The following is a 12,020-nucleotide window of genomic DNA, read 5'->3' on the forward strand; positions in this document are numbered from 1 at the left end:
CTCATCAACAACAACAACATAATAAAACATGACAATAGAGGAAGACAAAGAGCAGAGAGTAGAGCGTTGAGCCAAGGAAAGAAAACTACTGCAATCAGTATGAATGGAATCTCATAGCTACAAAGTTTAACAATAAAAACCTGTTCATATTTTTCACTTGGGAATAAAGAGCTTGCCTCCTTATATGGGAGTAGACTGGAAAATATGAGTCAAGTCAAATAGCTTTTTTTTAACCTGAGCAAATAACCCGAATCATGCGCAAGCAATGCAAATTCCTGAGGAAATAAATTAGCAGTTTACATGTGAGCATGACACACAAGCTGAAGGCATGAGCTCGCTCAGTAAACAAAGCGAGGCTTTCAAAACAGCAAACTCAGGCCTAAAACGACTCCAGGACCTGTATATCGGAGTAGGAGTGTTGATCTAGGATCAGTTCCCTAGGATTCATTATGATCTAAAAGCTGAAACTGATCCTATATCAGTACTCCTAGTCTGAGATGGATGATGAATAGGGGCCCAGGCTGTAGACTAGACTTGAGCTAGAACAACTGAATACCAACTTACAATCTAACTACTAACATGAATAACTCAACCCATGATTGATCACCATGTTCTTCTTACTCAAGAAGTGCTAATGCCACAACCCCAACCTTTAGGTGTGTCCCTTGTATTCTCCTCTCCGCTGCCTCTCTCTCCCTATGTGTAGTGTGTAGCCTAGGTCAGGATGAGTGCTTGATGGCTGGGGTTAGCATTACCGCCTAGAGGTGTGCTACATGCCTGCTCCCAAATTACACTTTATTTACTATTTAGTGCACTACATTTGACCAGAGCCTTATGGGTAGTGAACTATATATATATCTCAATGCCATCAAACTGTTAAACAGCCATCACTAACATAGAGAGGCTGCTGCCAACATACAGACCCAAATCACCGTCCACTTTAATAAATGGATTTAATAAAGGTATCACTTTAAATAATGCCTCTGTAATAATATTTACATATCCTACATTACTCATCTCATATGTATATACTGTATTTAATACCATCTATTGCATCTTGCCTATGTCGCATGGACATCGCTCATCCATATATTTATATGTACATATTCTTATTCCATCCCTTTACATTTGTGTGTATTAGGTAGTTGTTGTGAATTTGTTAGATTACTTGTTAGATATTACTGCACTGTCGGAACTAGAAGTACAAGCATTTCGCTACACTCTCATTAACATCTGTTAACCATTTGTATGTGACCAATAAAATCTGATTTGATTTGATTTGAATAGGGTGCCATTTGGGACACAGTCCAGGAGCCTTCTAACACTGCCTCACCAAAGGGTTCTGCATGCTAACTCTTCCTCATCGTTTCCCATCTACATCACGATGTCGCACTTTAGCTAAATGGTGATCAGGGTCAAATTCATAACGGAACACAACAACAAAAAATGTTTTGGCAATGGAAAACCAGGAGGTAGTCCCTCCCTGTTTCAGTCTGTTTTCTTCCGTTTGGTGCCTATTGAATAGGACCCATGTAATGTGGAGCAAAGGATAAGGCAACGTACATTACCCAACATACCACGCTAATAACATAATAGCTTAATGGCATTTACTCTAAGGGAGAATTAAACAGATGATGCTTTTTCATTCAATTGGATGATATTTGGATAAAACCAGATCAAAGTAGTATGACCAAAGTATAAAAAAGAACTGTTGATTCTACATTGATAAAGTTGATTACTCGACTAAAGTTGTATCATAAAGTTACTGGTCCCCTTCCCCCATGTCAAACACATTGATTCGGGAGGCTGGATTATTAAGGGATTTTGTGGCGTCACAAAATCTCAAATTTTAATACACCCATGGTAAAGTCTTATTCTCTTACCTAATTTAAATAAGTACCACCTTGTAACCAACGTCGCAGAAGGCGTGTTTGCAGAGGGGCATGGTTTACATAGCTCTACTGGTACATAGCTCTCATTTGACTGCAGCGTATCAGAAAATATAATTACAGGTTTCCCATATTCATCTAAGGCAAAGATACTTACAGGTGACCCGTTTCAAGAAGCTAGGCGTATGTCGCATGTCACTACTTCACAGGAGAGGCATTTGAACGTATTTTAAGATTTTTTTTTATCAAAATGGAACATAGAAACTTTCATGTGCCTTGCCATCTGTAAATTCAAATATTTATTTTAAATGACGAGCCTAGCTGGTTTAGCCACGGAAAAAGACAGGAACCTTCCCGCCAGCCATGACTGGCTATGATAATGGATGGGCTGGACATGCTGAGAGATGAGTTCGCATTGGTCTGCCATTTAGCACACTTCTGTTTATAACATGAGCTGCTCAGTAGGTGTAGATAATCCTTGCTACTGCGGCTTTTTTGAAAGATATAACGTTAGTCATGGAGAACTATAAAAGGGTTGCTACTGCTCTCAACAACATTGCTGCCCTGAATTTAGCAGGCGCAATCGGCAAAAAAAGTTGTGATGGAAAAAGTTGTGATGGACTACTTTCTGCACACGGTCAGTGTGAAACGGAGTGACTTGACACAACAGGCCAAACAAGCTGTAGTTAGCTACAAACCAAATGGAAAAGACACACTGCCGTGAAGTGTTCATCCATGTATACGGACGGGTAAGAGTCTAGCTACATTTTCAGATATGATACATTTCTAATTTTGTCAGAAAGTTGTGTTAAAGCGTACGGTTCGCTTGCTAGCGAACATTAGCTTGCTGGCTCGCTAGCTAAAGTTACGTGTATGATCTGTGTAGTAATAAAATTTGCATCTCAGAAATCCATTATCATTCCTAGTTATAGCCTAATGTTAGCTAACTAGTAAACATTGAACCTAGTTGGTTAGCTTTAGCTACCTACAGATTCATACTACAGCATTTCATGCATGGTGGCTAGCTATGATAATCCGTTTGGACTGTAACTATGGGCTGGGATTATGGTTCATTGTTTAGCTAGCTAGCTACATGTCTAAACAAAAGACTCCACTTCGCCAGTTGATTACATGGCCCATCAAGTTAGCCAGGTGTGTCTGGGGGTGATTACGGCAATCTATTGTATTTCATTGACATGTGTACATGTCTAAACAATAGTGACCCACCCACTTAGCTAGATGTGGCTGGGTGAGGGGGGTATAGCATTTCTTTCACATGACCCATCAATTTAGACAAATGTGTCTGGGTAAGCATAATCTAATAATTACAAAATAGTTATAAAATATTTTTATCTGGACACTTTCTATTTCTGATAATGCTACAATGCAAATATGCAAATAACCACTATGCCGTTTACACCTGTATCCTGTGCATGTGACAAATAAACGTAGATTTTATTTGATTAGTTTGTGTCTACCAGAGACGGTAATGTGAAGAACAACATGACCTGCAACAAAGTCAGATTAGGATAGTGTATTTTTACCTGGAATTTTTCCTTATTGTAGGCTACTACCTTCACCACTTTTAGTCTTGAAATCTTTTGTTATTTACTACACTACCTTACTCATTCTGTTTAGCACTTGGCCTCACAAGTGAATCCTTAAAGAGATGGGTGGGGCTAAGGTTAAGAGGGTGTGAACGATGCTGAATAAGACAAAGGAGAGCTCTTCAGTACAGTAGGTGTAACAAAATATTCAAGTGCCATTTCTCAAAAGTGGGGTTACAAGTTCATCAACTATCAAAGCAGAATTACTTCCCCATTGTTCCTCAACTGCAGTGTATGATATACCATTTTGTAGCTCTGAATCTCTACTTTTATAAATGCAAAAAAACACCAACTAAAAATGTTTCTACAGAAGACCCAATTGAGGTGATGAGGTCACATAGGTTTCCACTTCCATCTGTGTCTGGTGTTAGCTAATAACTGGCCAACTAAGTCTTTAGCCAGCATGGAACAAAAGCGGTTGAAAGGAACAAAAGTGGTTGCCCAAAACTCTGATGCAGTTGTCATGTCATTACATCAAGAGACATGTCAAATGGAAGACACATACAAACATCTTGACGTCATTTATAGTCATGATATATGAACATTGTCTGGCAGTACAAAACATTAAGGACACCTTCCTAATATTGAGTTGCACCCCCAGCCTTAATTCGTCGGGGTATGGGCTCTACACGGTGTCGAGAGCATTCCAGAGGGATGCTGGCCTATGTTGACACCAATGCTTCCCACAGTTGTGTCAAGTTGGCTGGATATCCTTGGGTGGTGAACCATTCTTGATACACAAGGGAAACTGTTGAGCGTGAAACACGCAACAGCGTTGCAGTTCTTGACACAACTCGGTGCACCTGGCACCTACTACTATACCCAGTTCGAAGGCACTTAAATCTTTTGCCTTGACCATTCACCATCTGAATGGCACACATACACAATCCATGTCTCAATTGTTTCAATGCCCAAAAATCCTTCTTTAGCCTGTCTCTTTCCACTTTCATCTACACTGATTGAAGTGGATTTGACAGGTGACATCAAGAAGGGATCATTGCTTTCACCTGGAGTCACCTGATCAGTCTATGTCATGGAAAGAGCAGGTGTCCTTAATGTTGTGTACACTCAGTGTATATATTTTACGAAAAGTACCCAGACTTTACCCTGTTTACCCTTTACCCTAAGTTTCAACTGAATGTGTCCAAGATGAACTAGCTAATTAGTTTGATAAACAGTGCTGACAATTCCACTTGGGCTAGCTAGCTAAATTATACAGCCAACCTTTTTTCCATATTGATGCTGTTACAAAACAGTTGGATAAAACAATATTTGTGAAACCATGATGCGATGTATGACAGGATTGGATGTTGCATGGAATTTCAATGTTGTTTGAGTTGCTTTGTGTATCAGCAAATTTGGTTGAGATAATCTCATTGTGTCCATGTTGCTTGACATAGGCGTTCTCAAAGAACCGTCAGTCGAGGTGAGCTCTCCGCCCACTCATTCTGTCTTTTCAGACTTCCTGGTAGTTTGCCCTAAGAGAAAAATACTCTTTGGAGCATTTTTATCAGGAAAAATATTGCAGGTGATGTTTTAGTCACTCAAAGGGCTATTTTGCATGGGAAATAGAATGACTGCTCGGGGACCTTTTAACAGATGATCAACGCTTCCAAACGTTTCTCTCTAAAGCACTGAGAAGAACATCATTCTAGATTGACAAAAAACATCACAAAACCAGTGTTTCCCTAATTTCTTGGGATTCTCACTTTGACATCTTGACTAATGAATATGATTCACGAAATATAAGCTTCTTAAAAGTGACTTGAATGACCGATTGTGGGCCAAAATGTATCAAAGAAGCATGAAGAGGGAAATCAAAGGTGTGCTCTGCTCCCTTCCACTGAGCATCTGACTAATTAGCAGAGCCAAACAAACTGAGCAGAAGACTTGACATAACTCTATTTCTGGAGGTAAGCTCGTACACTTGTGTTACATACTCAAGTGCCCCTGCAAGAGCCACTCAAGTTTGCCTTAGATCATCACACTGGATACCTCAGGCTCATACTCCAACACTAACACTCGAGCAGTTTAACTAACCAAACATTCACTTAGTTTACAGACACAAAACATCACTGAGAACATGTTGATGTTAGAGTTTAGAGTTACCCTTATTCGCCGCAATTAGTATCATTTCCGTGGTAGAATTGAGACTTTAATCCAAGTCCAAAGAAGCGGGGGCAAATGCGAGCGCAAGCTGCACCAAAAAAGCATCCTTTCTTCTTTCCCCTCTTTTCACACTCTCTCAACTCCCCTCCCTCCCCTCCCTTTTTCTAGCTCTCTATCTCTGTTGTTGTGCGGCTGCTGCAGCAGCTGCAGGGGGAAATGAAATACCTTCTTTTCATTCTTGTCTTCCATAGGTATGCGAGCCGTGCCTGGGATCCCTTCTCCCAGTAAGAAGCCCAGCCTTGTCATCAGCTCCTGAGTGGCAGGGGAGGAGGAGGAGCTTGGCTCTTTCTCGGCTTGAAGCTCTGCTGTGTGAGAGAAGAGAATTGACTCACGTTAATATTCACAGGGAGAGTGACTGGCTCTGCCCCTGCTGCCGTGCTCCACACACGCACAGAAAGACACACACACAGCTGCACACATGCACACACTGCTGCTGGGGCTGTGCAGGCAGAGAGGAAGGCATACACACTGACACAGAGGTGGATACAGCAAGCATGGAGCACAGCACAGTGCAGCTCAGTGCACTACAGACGCAGTACTCTGCAGGGTTTGCTTGCACAAGTCCAGCATGCCTGCCTCGTTAGGAATGCTGTGACAGTGTCTGTCTCTCTTCAACAAGTCCAGCGTGCCATTCTACATAATGCCGCTCTCACTCAAAGAGCCTCGGAAAATAAATGAAGAACACAATAGTAGAATGAAATAGAAAAGGCTTCACTTTATGGTCTTAACTGTTGTCTCCTGTCAATGTTACCAAAAAATGTTAACAATTTAAAAAATATTAAAAAAGGATCGCAAAGAAAATCTCTTTTGGAGGATTCACAGAGTCGGGAGGGAATAAGCAGGAAATCCGAAATCCTTCCAAAAAATATTTTGGGAAAACCAGGGAATTTATTGAAAGTTCCCAGAATTTTGCAACCCTAGTTTCAACCCCTTGCTATTGTACTTGTGTTGGGTGGACTGCATTATATATTTATTTGGAATAATTTTACATTGACAGTGTAGGCCTTTATCCTCTTACATGTAGCCTGCTGTATACTTGTCTGCTATGATGTTCCAAAGGATGTACATTGGTTTTCACTGTTAATAAATTATGAGCTCACAAAACATTGACTTACAAACACACTGCAAACCAATACATCCACAACTGGGTGATGACGCAGTTATTTTGTATGTACATTACCCCAACATTTTAAATGAGGAGCCATATGGGCTCCACATATGATGGGCTGACCATAGAAATAGTATGATATGATTATTATTAGTATTTATATGGGGCTGACAACCCTGCCACCCCACCCCTAAGGGCAGTGGGGAGGCCTAAGGTACAATAAGTTATTATACTGCATTCTGTCAGCACCTCCCCCTCCCCTCTCTCTTCCAGTTATTAATAATGCTGGCAGTCCATCTGATTAAATACAAACCCGTCCAGCCACATAATATACTGCCAAGACGTAATGAAGTCAAAACTAATGCCACCACACACACACACACACACACACACACACACACGTGTATACGGACACACATGCGCACACACACATTTACAATTATTTGCTGCTGTGGTGGCAGGGGACGCAAGAAGAATCAAACCATTTTATTCCAATATGAAATCTGCCGATGGATGCAATGTAGACTGATTTGATTGAATGCAAAACAAAACTGACCCCGCAGCAGAAACCACTCTACCACCATGAACATGTTTACTTCTCTACTCCCAAGACATTCCCTTACAAACTGTGTATTACTATTGTATTATCTATAGGAACAAATGCTACACCATTTTGGTTGAGCGGGAGGATGTTCCAAACATAGAAACAGAATTAAGCAATTCTATTTCTATGATTCCAACCTGGTTGAGGATTAAGAGGAGAAATCCAGCAGAAAGATACATTTGGTAAAACGGAGAGGAGGAGAGAGGGAGGGGAAGAGAGAAATTATGGAAAATCTCATTACTCTCCTCCCTTAAGGAATTAACCAAGGAGACCCACTCCACCAACGCACACGAGCTCCCTCTCTCCTCCACTTCCACTCCCCCCTCTCCCCTCCTTTGCCCTCTAACTCACTTAATTTCACTGCCTTCAAATCAAAATCAAACAAAGTTAGATTGGTTGCATACAAATATTGAGCAGATGTTATTGCGGGAGTAGCGAAATGCTTGTGTTCCTAGCTCTAATTGTGCAGTAATATCGAACAATTCACAACAATACACACAAATCTAAAAGTAAAAGAATGGAATTAAGAAAAATATAAATATTAGGACGAGCAATGTCGGAGTCCGAAGTATAAATATATATATATATATATATATGTGTGATGTATAGACATTACGGACAGTATGCGGATAGAATATTTAGTTTATCTGAGGAATACGTAGGATAGAAAAGTACTGTGTACAGTTGAAGTCGGAAGTTCACATACACTTAGGTTGGAGTCATTAAAACTCGTTTTTCAACCACTCTACAAATGCCTTGTCAACAAACTATAGTTCTGGCAAGTCGATTGAGACATCTACTTTGTGCATGACACAAGTCATTTTTCCAACAACTGTTTAAAGACAGATTATTTCACTTATAATTCACTGTATCACAATTCCAGTGGGTCAGACGTTTACATACACAAAGTTGTCTGTGCCTTTAAACAGCTTAGAAAATTCCAGAAAATTGTCATGGCTTTCTGATAGGCTAATTTACATAATTTGAGTCAATTGGAGATGTACCTATGGATGAATTTCAAGGCCTACCTTCAAACTCAGTGCCTCTTTGCTTGACATCATGGGAAAATCAAAAGAAATCAGCCAAGACCTCAGAAAAACAATTGTAGACCTCCACAAGTCTGGTTCATCCTTGGGAGCAATTTCCAAACGCCTGAAGGTACCATGTTCATCTGTACAAACAATAGTACGCAAGTATAAACACCATGGGACCACGAAGCCGTCATACCGCTCAGGAAGGAGACCCGTTCTGTCTACTTGAGATGAACGTACTTTGGTGTGAAAAGGGCAAATCAATCCCAGAACAACAGCAAAGGACCTTGGGAAGATGCTTGAGGAAACAGGTACAAAAGTATCTATATCCACAGTAAAACGAGTCCTATATTGACATAACCTGAAAGACCGCTCAGCAAGGAAGAAGCCACTGCTCCAAAACCGCCATAAAAAAGCCAGACTACGGTTTGCAACTGCACATGGGGACAAAGATCGTACTTTTTGGAGAAATGTCCTCTGATCTGATGAAACAAAAATATAACTCTTTGGCAATAATGACCATTGTTATGTTTGGAGGAACAAGGGGGATGCTTGCATGCCGAAGAACACCATCCCAACCGTGAAGCACAGGGGTGGCAGCATCATGTTGTGGAGGTGCTTTGCTGCAGGAGGGACTGGTGCACTTCACAAAATAGATGGCATCATTAGCATGGAAAATTATGTGGATATATTGAAGCAACATCTTAAGACATCAGTCAGGAAGTTAAAGCTTGGTCGCAAATGCGTCTTCCAAATGGACAATGACCCCAAGCATACTTCCAACGTTGTGGCAAAATGGCTTCAGGACAACAAAGTCAAGGTATTGGAGTGGCCATCACAAAGCCCTGACCTCAATCCTATAGAAACTTTGTGTGTCACGATCGTGTTGACGTGAAAGAGAGGACCAAGGCGCAACATGACTTGAATACTTCTTCTTTTTATTACAACGAAGATGAACACGTAACACTTATACAAACTAACAAAAACAACAAACGATCGTGAAACTTAAAACGCAAGTGCACACACAAACTACTTACGTACGACATATACAATGACTCACAAAAAGCTAAAGCCTATGATCCCCTTAAATATGGTTCCCAATTAGAGACAACCGAAACCAGCTGTCTCTAATTGAGAACCCATTCAGGCAACCATAGACTTTCCTAGAAACCTCCACACAACCATAGACACAGCTAGATACATACACTCAACACAAACCCATACACTAACACCAACACCCCCTCTACCATATAATACCCCCAAACACACACATACCCCATGTCACACCCTGACCTAACTAAAATAATAAAGAAAACAAATAAAACTAAGGCCAGGGCGTGACATAACCCCCCCCTTAAGGTGCGAACTCCGGGCGCACCAGCCCATAGTCTAGGGGAGGGTCTGGGTGGGCGTCCTTCCACGGCGGCGGCTCCGGCACTGGTCGTGGTCCCCACCCCACCATAGTCACTACCCGCTTACGTAGCCCCCCCCAAATGACCACCCTCCACATTAACCCCAGTGGCTTAAGGGGCAGCCTGGACCAAGGGGCAGCACCAGGATAAGGGGCAGCACCAGGATAAGGGGCAGCACCAGGATAAGGGGCAGCACCAGGATAAGGGGCAGATCCTGGCTGGATGACGGCTCTGGTGGATCCTGGTTGGACGGCTCATGGCTGGCTGACGGATCTGGCTGCTCATGGCTAGCTGACGGATCTGGCTTCTCATGGCTGGCTGACGGATCTGGACGCTCATGCTGGCTGACGGATCTGGACGCTCATGGCTGGCTGACGGATCTAGACGCTCATGGCTGGCTGACGGAGCAGATAGCAGATCCTGTCTGGTTGGCGGCTCTGGCAGATCCTGTCTGGTTGGCGGCTCTGGCAGATCCTGTCTGGTTGGCGGCTCTGGCAGATCCTGTCTGGTTGGCGGCTCTGGCAGATCCTGTCTGGTTGGCGGCTCTGGCAGATCCTGTCTGGTTGGCAGCTCTGGCAGATCCTGTCTGGTTGGCGGCTCTGGCAGATCCTGACTGACGAATGGCTCTAGCGGCTCCTGACTGACTATCGGCTCTGACGGCTCGGGACAGACGGGCGGCTCTAATGGCGCTGGGTAGATGGATGGCTCAGACGGCGCTGGGGAGACGGATGGCTCAGACGGCGCTGGGGAGACGGATGGCTCAGACGGCGCTGGGGAGACGGATGGCTCAGACGGCGCTGGGGAGACGGATGGCTCAGACGGCGCTGGGGAGACGGATGGCTCAGACGGCGCTGGGGAGACGGATGGCTCTGGCCGGATGAGGCGCACTGTAGGCCTGGTGCGTGGTGCCGGAACTGGAGGCACCGGGCTAAAGGCACGCACTTTCAGGCTAGTGCGGGGAGAAGGAACAGGGCATACTGGACCCTGGAGACGCACATTAGGCCTAGTGCGTGGGGCCGGAACTGGTGGGACCGGACTGGGGACACGCATCTCAGGGCTAGTGCGGGGAGCAGCAACAGGATGCACAGGACTCTGGAGACGCACAGGAGGCTTAGTGCGTGGTGCCGGAATTGGTGGTACCGGGCTGGAGACACGCACCATAGGACGAGTGCGTGGAGGAGGAACAGGGCTCTGGAGACACACTGGAAGCCTGTTACGTGGTGTAGGCACTGGTGGAACTGAACTGGGGCGGGGAGGTGGCGCCGGAAATACCGGACCGTGCAGGCGTATTGGCTCCCTTGAGCATTGAGCCTGACCAACCTTACCTGGTTGAATGCTCCCCGTTGCCCGACCAGTGCGGGGAGGTGGAATAACCCGCACCGGGCTATGCGTAAGGCTGGTGCCATGTAAACCGGCACGAGGAGACGCACTGGTGGCCAGATATGTAGGGCCGGCTTCATGACATCCGGCTCAATACTCAATCTAGCCCTGCCAGTGCGGGGAGGTGGAATAACCCGCACCGGGCTATGCACACGTACAGGAGACACCGTGCGCTCTACTGCGTAACACGGTGTCTGCCCGTACTCTCGCTCTCCACGGTAATTACAGGGAGTAGGCGCAGGTTTCCTACCTGACTTCGCCACTCTCCCTTTAAGCCCCCCCCCCCCCCCAATAAATTTTTGGGGTTTTCCCACAGGCTTCCTACCGCTTCGTCGTGCTGCCTCCATCCGCCGGTATCCCTCCTCGCACTGCGCCAGAGAATCCCAGGCGGGCTCCGGCACTCTCCCTGGGTTGATCGCCCACCTGTCGATCTCCTCCCACGTAGTGTAGCCCAGATCCTTTTCCTGCCTCCGAGCTAGCTCCTCATATCGCCGCCTCTCTGCTTTCGCTGCCTCCAGCTCAGCTTTGGGGCGGTTATATTCTCCTGGTTCTTCCCGGTCTAAAATTTCCTCCCATGTCCATGAATCCTTGCGTTGCTCCTGTTGCCGCTGGTCATGTTGCTTGATCCGGGTTTGGTGGGTCATTCTGTCACGATCGTGTTGACGTGAAAGAGAGGACCAAGGCGCAACATGACTTGAATACATCTTCTTTTTATTACAACGACGAAGATGAACACGTAACACTTATACAAACTAACAAAAACAACAAACGATCGTGAAACTTAAAACGCAAGTGCACACACAAACTACTTACGTACGAC

General features: G+C 44.4%; 1 protein-coding gene across 12 annotated transcripts in view; it reads right to left on the reverse strand.

Annotated features, from left to right (window-relative positions):
• LOC129821321 (protein TANC1-like) overlaps positions 1-12,020 on the reverse strand; it is a 289,442-nt gene that overhangs the window by 121,285 nt on the left and 156,137 nt on the right. For 8 of the 12 annotated variants that reach the window (XR_008754295.1, XM_055878872.1, XM_055878875.1 and 5 more), the window contains one exon: positions 5,831-5,970. Coding sequence is in view for 11 of the 12 variants with exons in the window: in XM_055878872.1 (XP_055734847.1) it covers positions 5,831-5,970 (140 nt within the window). In the remaining variant the exon portion in view is untranslated. The remainder of the gene's footprint in view (positions 1-5,830; positions 5,971-12,020) is intronic. The other 4 variants (XM_055878874.1, XM_055878880.1, XM_055878873.1 and 1 more) reach the window with 1 other exon arrangement.

This window comes from Salvelinus fontinalis, chromosome 23 (assembly GCF_029448725.1).
Source record: "Salvelinus fontinalis isolate EN_2023a chromosome 23, ASM2944872v1, whole genome shotgun sequence".
NCBI classification, from domain to species: Eukaryota; Metazoa; Chordata; class Actinopteri; order Salmoniformes; family Salmonidae; genus Salvelinus; species Salvelinus fontinalis.